The sequence below is a fragment of the Plectropomus leopardus genome, chromosome 21, assembly GCF_026936395.1.
Source record: "Plectropomus leopardus strain MGB_pleo_1.0 chromosome 21, ASM2693639v1, whole genome shotgun sequence".
In the NCBI taxonomy this organism is placed as follows: Eukaryota; Metazoa; Chordata; class Actinopteri; order Perciformes; family Serranidae; genus Plectropomus; species Plectropomus leopardus.
The window spans coordinates 13,384,448-13,398,576 of record NC_142196.1 but is presented as its reverse complement, the minus strand read 5'-3'; the positions used below and the strand labels follow the sequence as shown (position 1 = coordinate 13,398,576).

At 38.3% G+C, this 14,129-nt stretch overlaps 1 protein-coding gene across 2 annotated transcripts in view; it reads right to left on the bottom strand.

Moving 5' to 3' along the window:
- The window catches only part of dok6 (docking protein 6), a 58,502-nt gene extending 47,454 nt beyond the window's left edge, over positions 1–11,048 (bottom strand). Inside the window, exon 1 of one of the 2 annotated variants that reach the window (XM_042510626.2) lies at positions 10,678–11,048. In XM_042510626.2, coding sequence (XP_042366560.1) covers positions 10,678–10,743 — 66 coding nt within the window. In that variant the 5' untranslated portion in view covers positions 10,744–11,048. The remainder of the gene's footprint in view (positions 1–10,677) is intronic. The other variant, XM_042510627.2, reaches the window with a different exon arrangement.
- Positions 11,049–14,129: the final 3,081 nt, after the last annotated feature.

Genomic DNA, 14,129 nt, shown 5'->3' with positions numbered 1-14,129 from the left:
TGTGACATGTGTTTGTGTACGGATTTCAAGCAGAGGCTAGACAGAGGAGACAGCGAGAGAAAGAGAAAATGTTGCTTGAATTGAAAGAAGAGTCCTGTCTGGTGTGTTTGAGAGCATGACACTGAGTGAGGACAAGAAAAGAGAGTGTTGATACAATAGGTCATTATTGACAAGCAGTCTTTTTATGCTGCATTACTTAATCAATTGGGTTTTAGACATTACGAACTCCTAATAACAACATCTGTCCCTGTTCACGACAAAAAGCTTTTTTGATAATTAGGAACAACGGGAATCAATGATGTGAAATGTTCAAGTGGGGTCCGGGCAGAGATTTATTTATGAAAGCGACTTTATAATAGAGGCACATTTTTCACCGTGAATAACGACTGTTGGGCTGTTGTTCCCATATCCTGCTAGAGATGCAATTCATCAGGGCCAATAAGAGCTGGTAATTTGTCTTCAGGTCTTTGTCTGATGGAGGAAGCTGATGAAAACCAAAGGAAATGACCACACGATGTATAGCCCTGCATATCTGTGAATTAATGCACCGAGCCGAAAGACATCTATCACAAGAAGAGTTGGAAGTAGGCTACATTGCACCCACAAGGCAGAAAAAAATCATAAACAAAAGCATTATTAAAAGTACTCGTATCTGCTACAGCTTCAGTTTGGCAATCAGAAAGATGGAGAGCAGAACACGTCTAATTGTGGCCACTGGATGCAAGAATCTAATGATTTGCTAATTGATATAATCTGATGTCTTTGCACAAGCCCAGTCACATTTATCCATGTTGTTTGGAAGTCTCAATTGCTACAAGTCTAACCGACTGTGTCTTTGCTACGCTCCACTGACAAGTACAGTTCCTGGGGTAAAAATCTTCTGACATCCACCATTCTGGACGGCCTGTCATTGTTAATAGTGAGTGCATGGAAGTGGCAAGATCCTATCTTAAATGGCTGTGCCATCTCGGACAATAGACACATTGTTCTCCACTTCTTTGCGTCCGCTTTGGTGGGTGCTTATGCGCCAACAAGGGGGAACATACCCACACACTATTACAATGCTCGCCATCCATGTAAATACCACTGGTCACTGAACACAAATGCCCACTTGTGAGACAAAAACAGCTGAGTGAGACAAAAGGTGGGGACAACAGTTAATAACTGTTTTATCTGTTGGGAGGAGAGCACCGTTGGGTCCAAATAAGTACTTTAAGAGCAATAACTCTTGTTTTTGTCCGCATATTTAATGGCTAGAAAATGCTTCATTTGCACCATTAATGTCTTTATCAGAGTAAACTGCAAGCTTTGCATCCGACTCAGGTCTTAAAGGTCTCCAAGACCCAACATTTTAAATATTTATTATCTCTTTATATATTACAATTTTCTAAATAGCTCTTTTGTCTGGCCATGGCCTGTATGTAAAGGTGGAAAATGTGTATAAAATTAAGTCAAAATATCCCTAATACTGCGGTCACAATCTCGTGGCGATAATATTTGGAGCCAGGGTCTACGCATTAGCGGCCTGTGCAGCATCGAGTTCCAGCCTACACACCCATGTGAGCAATAGCGAGCAGTACCATTAATTGCAAGCACACCAATTGGCACACACAGCTGTCAATCATGTTGTCAAGATCCCTTTTTATAGCATCAAACAACTAATTAAACCCAACTTATCAAAAAACAAACAGTTCACATTCACTAATTTGATAGGAATGACCTAAAATGATTGAAACCATGTTTGAGAAAAACTGATTTGATGTGTACTTCATTTTTTAGTTTGGCCCATGTCCCATCCGCTAACATGGACAGGGCAGGGTTTATGATCTTTACTGCAGCCAGCCACCAGGGGGCAATTACAATGTTTAGGTTTCGCTTCTGGAGAGTAGTCATGTCATTCCTCTTTATATAAAGTCTACACACATTTGACAGACTTACAGATAAGCTAGTAAGATGTCGCAAATATCACACATCTGGAATAGTATCAAAATTTAATAAGATGACCCCCCCCCCCAAAAAAAAAAATCAAGTGAAAACAGGCATAATTCTACAACAAGCATGGCAAATCACTTGAAAAGTGTAATGAACAGCTCAGCTGTTCTGCTGAGTATTTTTAGGTGACTATGGCTAATGTTATTGCAACTGGAATGTTAGCTCTTTAAAACCTGAATAAACATCAATTTTCTAGTGCTTCAGACACCTTTCACATGCATTTAAACTGATTTCTTTTAATAAACATGGGAAAATGCAACAGGCAAAAGGCATGAAATTTCCCACAATATTATATATATATATATATATATATATATATATATATATATATATATATATATATATATATATATATATATATATATATATATATATATATATATATATATGGTAATTTACTTTTTTTTAACTAAAAACATAATTTTAACTTTTTGCCAAATTCTTGCTTATTTTTGGTCATTTCTTATTAAGTTGCTTAAAGAGGTTCTTTTCATGATTTTGAAAAAATCAAGAAAACTGTATATTTTTTAATTTTTATAATTCAGAAATTATATATATCACCTTCTGAAGATAATTTACTATTAAGGTATATTTTTTTTTACTTTTTTCCAATTTTCTTGCACCCTATATTCCAAGTATTCAGTCCCTTTGCTGGGGCACTCAAAGTTGTGGTCAGGTGCATCCTGTTTGCTTTAATTACCCTTGAGATGTGTCTAGAGCTTGATTTGAGTCCACCTGTGTCAAATTGAATTGATTGGACAAAGGCACACTCCTGTGTATAAAAGGTCACTAGATTCACACTGCATGTGCAGGACTAAAACCAAGCCATCAAGTCTTAGCAGCGCTCTGTAAATTGTAGCACGGCATAGATCAAGGCAGGAGCATGAAAACATTTTCGAAGTTTTGAGTGTTCTCAGGAGCACAGTGCCAAGTAGAGTACAACAACCCTTTAAAAAAGAGTATTTTAATTATCACTTCACCTGACTTCACAATCTATGTGTTGGACCAACACTGCAAAGCCCAGACAGATTTACTTTGTGTACTTTGTGGAAATGCAGAATGTAATATTTGGGAGGCTGGAACCTGTTTCTCATGCTTGTTTTAAAAAAGAAAGAAAGGACTAGTATTTACATGCTTCATTTCTTCCCCAAAAGATGGAAAGATGCCTGACTTTAATATTTATCTCATCAGTAAACATAACATATTTAATGCAAACCACTGGCCAGTATATCTGGTAGGAATATTGACACCATGTTAATAATTTGATGTGCTCAAACAGTCACAACATATTACAAGCATTTCCTACAGTCAGTTTCTGCTGTACTGAGCCATGAGCCACTTTAACAAAAGTGCTCTAAATTGTCACATATCAAACTTCCCTCAAACCTTCTTTCAAGACTAAAGGTGGCAAGGTTCCAATATGTACTGAGCTGCTAAAGTAGTTGTTTGTTTTTTAAGTCTCTAAATAACAGCAGCTTATTTGTCCCAAAATGAAGAGTATACATACCCAATATTGTGAAATGGTTATCTTTAAAAAAAAAAAAAAGTAATTTTAAGACCCCAAATCACTTCTCCAAATCTATAAACAGCAGAGTAACCCATCTTTTTGCAAATGATACCTTATGTTTGGATGATGAATAACTTAAACTCTCCATCTGCAGCCCAGATTATTGGTTTACTGATTATTTGTTTACATCCACACTTTTGGCTGATTGTATTTTCACTCCTCCTCATTCTGGACCAGACATAATGCATTTTTAATGTGTTTTCTGCTTTGACATTTCTGGTTTTGACCAAGGCACACTCATAACTGCACTTTGATGGCAGCAGAGTGCAACTTTATCCTTTGCAATTTTGTTGTTGGTATTAAAAATTACATGTGCAGTCTATTATGTCCATTATATGCATATTTTTAAGATCTAAGTTAGTTTGTTGGTTTTAATCTTATTTGGGCTTGAGCTGAAAGGAAATAAGGCAAGAGTTTCACAAAAAGTGAAGTCAAGCACACTCTCCAAGTTCATTTTAAGATGCCTAACAGCACCTCAGGATCTCAAAAAAGTATTCCAGCTCACTGTTGATGTTTTAAAAAAAAAAAAAAATCAACACAGTCCACAGTCAGGTTTCAAAATATCAACAGTGGGCTGGATGGGGAATTTGGGGATTTGGGCTTCTATTGGGCACCAAAACAAAATCAGAGACAGTGCAATGTGAGATGGAAAATAAGACTGTCATTACATTTTTTAAAGCTAACAATATTTTTTACAACAGTTGATCAAATGACTGTGTTTTGTGTGACAGAGGTCAAATGTTTTTATGTACCCGTGAGAATTGTCCCCCAACTCTGCAGTTACCTGTCTGCTTTCCAATTTTAGCTCTAAGTTTGGTCTCCACCCTCCACTGAGAGAAATATCAGGCTCTTAAGCTGATATATCCTCCACTTTCATCACAAGCTAAATGCTAACTTTGTCTGTCTGATATTTGGTGCTGGATAGGGAGCACACAGCAGGTTTTCAGAGCTTTTTTTGTCAGACAAAAAAAGCTGCCTGCTGTGTCTCTCTGAGTGAGAGGTGACAATGAACCAAAATAGTAAAACTGCAGGCAAAAAAACCTAAAAGCTGCTATAACTGCACAGATTCTCTGTAAATTAAGGTGCAACTCCTTTACATATGAGTAATTTGCTAATATGTACATAAAAGGAAAATCACAATCTTCAGCCCAGATCCTTACCGCACATTTGTTTGCAAGTAAAATAAGTTGATGCTGAAATGATTGCAGGTACTGTATGTTTTGGTGAAAATACTGTGGTGTTACTGTGGTGGGAAATGAAATTTCAACAAGGATAATCTATGTGTGAAGTCTATGTGAAGTGCTCTACACACTCTTAAAATATTAGATATTTTACCTCTGGGCTGACATCTGATCTACAGCTCCTTTGAAGTGTCAAAACATGTTTGTGAATGGAGCAAGTGAATGGCAGACAAACCCACCCGAAGCAAACTGAAATTGACAGGGTTTTTTTTAGTTTTTTTGTAAAGGCTTAAAGAAAAGTTGAACAGACGAGGGGAAAATATTCAACAGCTGACCTTTTCTATTTACCACAGTGATGCTTAACCTGGGAAACATGTACCTGGTCTGAGACTGAATTACTCAAAGGTCATGTTATTCAGCTCGTCAAGAGGAGTCCGTCCCACTGATAGCATCGCTGAGAGGGAGAGAGAAGGAGCTGCATGGTGACGGCAGTATCACTACTGCCAGATATTATGTTTGTCTCAGCGCAGAGACACTCGTTTTTGGCGCTTGTCAGCATTTAGTTTGTCTTTATGTCGTGAAAAAAAAATACTGTATGGTACAAAGCCACAGGATTAAAATTAATTGAGAATCCACACACTGTTCTCTGGCAGCAGATTGTTTACTTGTTTGTCGGGTGCATGTGTGTGCCAATTCTTCAGTGTTGAACCGAGCCAATTTTGTGTGGATGTGTGCGTGCGTGCCTTTCCACTGTGTCAGGGGGAATAGCCTGTTGGGGTTATGGAGGGTGCAGTGTGGGGTGATGAATAGGATGCTTTTGTGCTCAGTCTCTCAGCCTGTCTGCAAACCAGTGAAGGAGAGAATAGTGAGAGAGAAAAGGGGGATGAGGTGAGGGAGATAGCCAGATAAAGGGGAAGAAAAGAGGAAGGGAGATAAAATGGGGGGGAGGAGATGAGAGAGACACTGTGAAGTGTGGGGAGTACAGGTGAGACGTGAGGTGAGAGAATGGGTGGAGAGGTGAGGAAGAGGAGGGGAATGTGAGGAAAGCGAAGAGAGACTACTTGTGCATTCAAGAACACTGCACCGTTGTCTCTTCAGCCAACAAAGAGACAAAGAAGTTGGCTAATGTAGGAAATCGTTGCCATTCATGTCGGTGGAAAAAGAAAAACAAATTTCCCATGGAAAAAAAGAGAGAAAACAGAAGAGAAAGTGCCCCTGTTGGTAATTTTGATCACTTGGCAGAACACAGATCTGACCTCGTGGCCTCAACCTTCACACATGATGGGGTTTGGAAATGAGCCAATCATATTGACAGATGCTGATGAGTTCAGCTGTTGGTGCTGGTGTGGCCACTTTAATATCGCATAAAGAGAACCATTCAACTGTACTACTTTCTAACAAAAAATAATGTATAATACATTTTAAATGGCACAGCATTACAATAGAGACCTAGGTGGGAGCATTAGAAGGTCAACTGTGATGCAAAGTCTTGATATGTGATATTTGAAAGACCTTTAAAGCAAAAAAAAAAAAAAAATTAAAAAACCAGCACATGAGGGGAGAAAACACCAAGGACCTTTCTGGCCAAAAATTCTGAGAATGAACATCCAGTTGGACTGTCAGGTCTGGGTATCGAACCGTAGTACTTTTTTGGTAGGGTAAAAACTAAATTAATCCATGAATTTATTTAGTGATCCATATCTTTAAGATATATCTTTATTTAAAAATTTCTATAGCACATCTGCATTACCGTCTAACAGCTTCAGAAAGATAATGACAAACAGCCACGAAAAAGATGACAAGGATATTTACTCCCCAATCAGGAATAAATCAGTAATCCTTTCGAATTTGAGAAAAAAGACCAGTTAACAGACAACGCACATGCCCAATGCAAAAAATTATGTTACGAGATTAAATACTCAGGTAACATGACCAACTTGGTTGCTCATCTCACACTGCTCACTTGTTGCTGACACTAAAGAAATAAATAAAATAAACTAAAATAAAATAAACTCTCCAGTGACTTAGACCAGATATAAGTAAGAAAAGGAATAAATAATACATTATCTATTAAGCTAAGAGTAGAGAAAAATTCTGCTAGCCACTAGGCTAATTTAGGCAATGTGAAAGTGCTTAAACTACTAATGGGTGACTAGCAGAAAAACATTGTTTGGACTATGAACCTTGACAGTTTTCATTTTTACTTTTGTTGAATGTTTTGTTGTCTGTTGTTAAGCAGTTTCTCGTGAGAGTTGGTGTCAATTTAAAGTAAACTTTGCTGCACTTTACTTACAGTTATTTATTATATTTCATGTGTTATTTTTATCTTTTATGGACCAAAGAGGGTGTGGCCACTTCTTCAGTAACTAATTATGTCAAATGGGCATATGATATCTTCTCACATCTCCCTGGATTTGATCAAAATGTTATTGTGACAGATTTTGTGATATCAGCAAATGTTGTAATGTTGTGCCAAGAATCAATAGAATATTATACTGTGATAAAACAAGTGATATACACTTGTCAAAAACACTGAAAGCTGTCATCTAAACTTAGTCGTCTTCGATTGTAAACTGAACATCTCTGACTTTAGAACGTTGACAGACGAGACAAGTGATTTGAAGATGTCACCTTGGGCTTTTGGAAATCGTGACAGTGAGAAACAGTGGGTTTTCACTATATTTAGACATTCTATAAAGAAAACAAAGAACTAATTAATCATGAAAAGCAGAAACATTATCAGCAGATTAATTAGTGATGAAAATAATCTTCAGCTGCAGCTCAACTGGCATCAAATATTTGGTAAGATTTGTAATCATGTTTACTCATCCTTTAAGGGGATAGTTTCGTATTTGAATCTGAACAGTTCTGCCATTTTTAGATGGTTTTGATTAAGGTAACATGTTCATACATTTCAAACATTCAAGAACCTTGGTTTCAGAGCTGAACAGATTAATCAGTAAGTCAGTCGCTAGATAGATTTGATTAATTGGCAACAATTTGGCAAACAAAAATAGCTAAAATGAAATGGTTCCGTCTAGCGAAATGGCAAGATTTGCCTTAAATAAGAACAAATTGTATTATTTGGGGGTTACTTTTTTATCATTTTGAGGGTTTGGATTGTTTACTTGGGAAAAATAAACAATCTGAAGATGTTATCTGATTTTAAGGAACTCTTTTTTCTATAGAGTGAACATTTAATTAATGACTTTAAACAAGTAATAGATTAATAGATACTGCAAATAATCATTAGTTGAGGTCCTATTTGTTGTTTTTGTCTAAGTAGAAATAGAAATTTACAGACATAAAAAATGCACATGTTAAAGAAAGCTGTTGAATAAGTTATTGTTTTGGTATCATTTGGTGTGATTCCGCAAAGTATTAAAACATTTCAAAGTATGGCAACATAACGGACCATTGTATGGAGCTCCGTAGTATGTTGCACATTTGGCTGTTTTAGTGATGAGGAATCCTAAGAAGCAAAGATGTCTTTGCATTTGTTTGTTCATGATTCTAAATCTAAATCTGGGTCTGTATGCATCCAGCATCTTCTGATCTGACTTTCTGTGCAGCATATCAAGTGTCTCTTCACGGCCATAAACATTATTGAGCTGTTGAGTCGAAAAATGAGACAAAGATAGAATAAAATAAAATATGATGTCTGAGATCAGGCTGCAAAATAGCGACAAAATAACACTCACTGCTCCAAATATCATCCCCTCCGCCCTGCACAAGTGTCACATGTTTGGATTTTCATCTCCCTCAAAACACAACACAAAACACTTGAAATTAAGCCATTTAGAACTGATGAGGTTTTTTTTTTTACCCACAGAAAAAAAAGAGAAATAATCACAGAGATGTGCTCCACCACTGCCTGTTGATTCAGGCACGCATCTTATTCCTGCTCCATTTCATTGTTTTTTTTTTCCAAACTGATCCAGAATGAGAATTGGCCTGGAATAACTAACCCTTGTGTGGACAGATAAATACTTTCTGTCTACCCACACCGGGGTCCTTTGAGGCCATCGCAGCATGGCTTTTCTATGATGAAACAGCAGCAAGCGGTGGAGCACTGAGGGAGTGGGCGATCAGGACACAAACTGTTTTTCTCCACAAACAGCAGGATGAGATGTGGAGCTGGCAGAGATATGGCATCCATACCTCGAGCACACAGCCAACGCAGCGTGCGTCCTCACTCGCTTTGCAAAGTCACATACACACACACACACACTCATTTTCTGAATCTAGCTAATGGCATATGCAAGAAGTAAATAAACTGAGCCAACTGTATGTGAGCAAGCTAATTTGCATGTTAACAACAACAAATGTCCTATGCTTCCATTTGTTATATTAAGCTTGTGTTGTGCAAGTCCTCAAGGGGCAGCAAGGGTTTCTCCTACTCGACAACAATTGCTCTCGAAGAGCAATCAAAGATAACCTCAGTGGCGGCAAACAATAGTAGAATAGTGTTGATGAAGCCAGGTGATGATGTGAGGAGGCAGACATCATTAGCCTCCATCATCACACTTCATCAGAGGAGAGGGAGTGCGCCCGCTCTGTTGGCGTAATGAGCTGGAAGCATGAACAAAAGCAGATGGCTTTATGAGTCAGACAATAAGGCGCTCATCATTGAATATATATCATTCATTTCAATTTAGGCGGTCGAGCCATTTTTCTCCTCGCTGTACCTCAATGGAAATCCATTATCGAGTCATATTGAAGGGCTGCCATCACACCGAATCAGCTGGATTTCAATGAGACTTTTCATCGCTGGGATTAATTCATCAGGACAGACAGAGAGTTAAAGCACAGTGATGGGCAGATCACAATGTGTATAGTGATCAATGGCATTCCCAGTATTCCTATTATGTCGTAAATTCTAGAATCTATAAAACAAGGTGTTAATTAGTATCATGCAAAGTGATAGAAAGACTGTGGTGCTCAATTTTAAGTGACCTTATTGAACTTAATGGTGGGTTTAACCCTTTGAAACCTGGACCGATATCAGATTTTTTTGTGCTGCATTCAGAAACCATACACAAGTATTTTAACCTCTGAACCCTGAGCAAATTCATTTGATGTCATTCAGAAGAAAAGGGTAATGGGGAATGAGCAACTTGGCAAGAAATGTCCCCCAAATTGCAGGAAATTAGTAGATTAAAAAAATGCCCAGAGAACTATATATGTGTAATAAGCACAATTATATATGTTTCAAATTATTTTACAGAGTCATTTTAATTTTTAATAAGTAATTAAGTTTTTTTTGGGGTGGGGGAATAACTTTCTCATTCTTTTTTTTTTTTGGAGGGGGCAGGTAATTATTTTACGCCAGTTTTCAGGTTATTTTCTTGTACTCTCTGGATCATTTTTTGTTCATAGCCTTTTTTCCCACTTTTTTGAAATAAAACAAGCCAATTTAACCAGGTCTTAAAGGGTTAATGTATGTCATCAGACTTATACTAAATATATCAGTTAGCTTTTTATTACATAGAATTTCCCTATTTCTCTCCTACAGTTCTGGCTAAAAAATCCGTTTAAAATGTTTGCAAATACAAGCCTAACTTTCTCAGTGAAAATAAACTTGCAGGCTAGAAACTGAGAACAAAAAGGGGAAATACGATCCACAGAAACATCCATATGACACCAGCTGTCAATCACCCAGACTTTGCCAACATCTCAGTATGTGCAGAAGTATGTTTTTGCACAATTGCACTGAGAGAAACTTGGCCGCTGCTGCTCGTGCTGCTCTAATCTGTTTTTCCTCTTGAAGAGCTCACAGCAGGACGGCTGCCTATGGAGCAATTAAAGCCTCTTTCTTAATCCAGCCGCCCCTGATGCTTAAAACCCGCAAACAACTGGAACTCCTCTTCCTCCTCCACCATCATCTCCTCCTCCTTTTCCTCTACAGCGCCAGACAGCAAGTGCAACAGTACTCACCCCCAGTTTCTTACTCCGTATCCTCACGTATCCTTGTTTGACTATGTCGTTGAAGTTGGAAGCCATGGTGAGGGGAAGCGGGTCGCTTCCTGCCCGGGATGAAAAAAATGAAACAAAGTAACCTCTTTTTGCTGGGTGGCGAAGTGTTTTTACTTAAGGGTCGGTCGGTGAGACATCCAGCAGCGGGAGAGGAGAGCGGGCGGTGGGCAACCTGCTCCTGTGTCAGCGCTCAGGCTGCCCGGCTTCAGCGGCGCGATCCATCCGCCAGAGGAGGGAGATACCATTCGTCAGCTGATTCACCGGAGCCAGAGAGGAGAGCAGAGGAGGAGAGCGCACGAGAGGCGCGCTTCCTGGACCACACCAACCCCGAGACAGGGAGGGGGGTGGGGGATAACTGCTGCGAGGATAGAGAGGGTGGATCTCTAAGCCAAGACTTTTCAAAATATATTTTTCGCCATTGTTATCACTTAGACTGTCAGTGCTGTAGCTGATAACCACTAATTTCCAATTTTTCCGGTGGCAAAGTTGCAGAGTGGATTAGTCGACCTTTGTCGTTTTGGTCGACTATTACTGGAACCTGATTAGTCATTTCTGTAAGGAATGAGCTCAGTCATGTTAGACGCGTTTCCATTACAGATTTGCACAGAATTTAAGTGAAATTTTCAAAATGTGGAGAAAACACAATTGTGACCCTGCTGAGAAAACCAGCTAAATAACAGCTTATGCTGGTAGTTGATTTTAGTTGGTTTCAGCTGGTTGAAGATGGTCTTAGATGGTCCTGAGCCAGTTCTTGCTGGTCTTTGGTGGAATGACATGCTGATGTGACCAGTCTGTCAAGCTGTGCACATTTAACTTTAAGCAAAAAAAAAGACTTACCTGATCAATGTCCTTTGCTTTTCATACTTCCCCCTCATGACACTGTTTTTTGTCCATACTCAAGGACATTGATTTGGTTTCAGTTTTACATTAATGTCCATGGATAAACCATCAAGAGAGACCATCATAAGCTGGTATGACCAGCTAAACCATCAAAAAATATACAAAAATATTCCTTAAACTGGTCAAACAAGCTGGTCAACCAGCTTAACCATCTTCAACTGGTCAAGTGACGTTATGCGACTTCTCCTCTCATGATGACATTCCAAGAAGCATGGCGACGGATGTTGAAAACATTAGCAGTTTTATTTTTATTGCAGCCACCCACTAACTGACATTATTTCCAATCAAAGACGATGTAATGTGAGCGATAATGGAAAGGCCACATATGAGGGATTTATGGGAGATGATGGTCCACAATTTCACAGAGGATTTATGGATTCAGAACTTCCAGATGATCCGCTCAACTTTTGAAGAGTTACACAATGCAATTACACCTCTTGTAGCCCCTGCTGTGTCATGCCCGAGGGTACAGGGTACACTTTTTAAATGTGTACTTTTTATCTTGGGCTTAGGGGAAGGTATCAAATACTTTCAAGTCAAAATGCTCATTGGTGCATTGGGGTTAAAGTCCAAGTCAAGGTTCAAGTCCTTTTTGATTTTGTCAAGGCAAGTCAGAAGTCATATTTATGACTCAAGTCTGACTCGAGTCTCAGTCATGTGACTCAAGTCCACACCATTGAATAATGGCATATTAAAAATATATGGTTTGATGTTATGTAACCCTAGAACAAAGAAATAACATATTCTTCCTCCTTTTTTTTCCTTTTTGGTTTTTGGACATTAGCCAGCATTAACCAGTGTGTTATAATTAGTTGCTTATTGTGCCTTAATTTTAAACCATTTCTTGACATGTTTTGAACCTAACATTAATAGAAAAACTATAATAATAATTTAAAAACTTTATTAATTAGATTTCTCTATAATGAAAATAATCTGTTGCAGCATTAAGGGAGAAGTATGCCCATTTTCAGAGTTCATACATCTCCTTCCTATCCTATTTCCAAGAGTCCCTCTTTGTCCAGTGAGTTCACCGCTAATACTGAGCATGTGCAAGCAGTGTTGCTATGGTTACACATACCAGTCCATTTGTTTGTTAAAGTTTGGTCAGTTTGCCATGCTTTCAAAAACAAACACAGATTGAACATGTCGGATCTGACCAAACATCTCCAAACAAGTCCAAACAAGGACAGACAGCCACGGTGCACCAAACAAACATCTGTGTTTGTTGGAGAATGTTTGATTGGTGTGCCATGGACTTAAGACAGTCTAAAAATATTAGTAGACATGAACAACTCTCTCCCAAATCCAAAAACTACACACAAATATGTAATGTAATCAAACATAAAGTCTGGAGCTGCTCCATAGAAAGAATATAAATTTATTCAAAGGCACAAACGGGTACATAAAAATTCACCAGAATGCATGAAATCAAGTGTTTGTTGCCCCAAATGTTCTCCCCTGTTTCATATGTGCCCCCCCCCCCCAAAAAAAATGTTGAAACAAAACCTATGACCTTGCAACAATGTGTTGACAATAGCTTCATTTTGCATGTTAGTGTAGGCTTAAACAAACACGTAGGCCTACCTGGAGTCAACCTGTAAAAGCAGCATATTTTATTGCTTTTCTGTAATCTGCACAGTACAGGCTGAGACTGTGCGAAGTTTGGGCACTTATGGTCATTCATCATTTTGATCACTAAAATATCTGTATGTATAAGCGAGTGCTCAAGGTCAAGATCAAGGTGCTTCCTCTTGCACATTTGTAACACTCAACATATTTAATAAGTCTACTTGTTTAGTGAATTTCAAATGTAACTTTTGAAATCTGCAAAAACAAACAACAAAACATTCGGATTCTGGCCTCCCCTCTCCCCCAGCAATATGTTCAAAGAAAATATGCAAATGCACAACAGAGCCTAGTGTTCAGACTAATTTGCAACACCTCTTTTTTTTTTTTTTTTTACCATTTCTTTTGATTATCATTACCTGTCTGAGTATGAATATCATTTCCATATTTTTCACCCCACAGCCCACTAATAAGGAAATACAAAGGAAAGATTGCCAGTGTGTGAGCACCATGTTTTGTCATTATTAGGTGGCCTTGAATTGATGTTGTTTCATTTGTTGAATAATAAAACCAGATAGTCCGGTGCACCTATTAAAGGATCAAATAAATTGCAAGCAAACCCGACTGTACGAAGTAAACAGCCAGCGCCTGCAGCTTGTATATTCTGGGTACAATGCTGCAGATTGGCAATCAAAAAGCTCTGAAAATAAAAGCACAGAAACAAATTTTGATCCCTGCCAAAGCTATAATCCTGATCGGGATGTAGTGAGAGGCGTAGTTTGGGTTGTGCAATCGCAGAGAGTGAAATCCGTGGTATTACGGAGCAGATGGCTCAGGTATATTGATATGAGGGGCTGCCATTACTTATGTTGATTAAAATGTGGAGAAGAGATGGCTTATGTAACAGAGTTATATAAACAACTATATGATTAAGTGAAGATCATTTC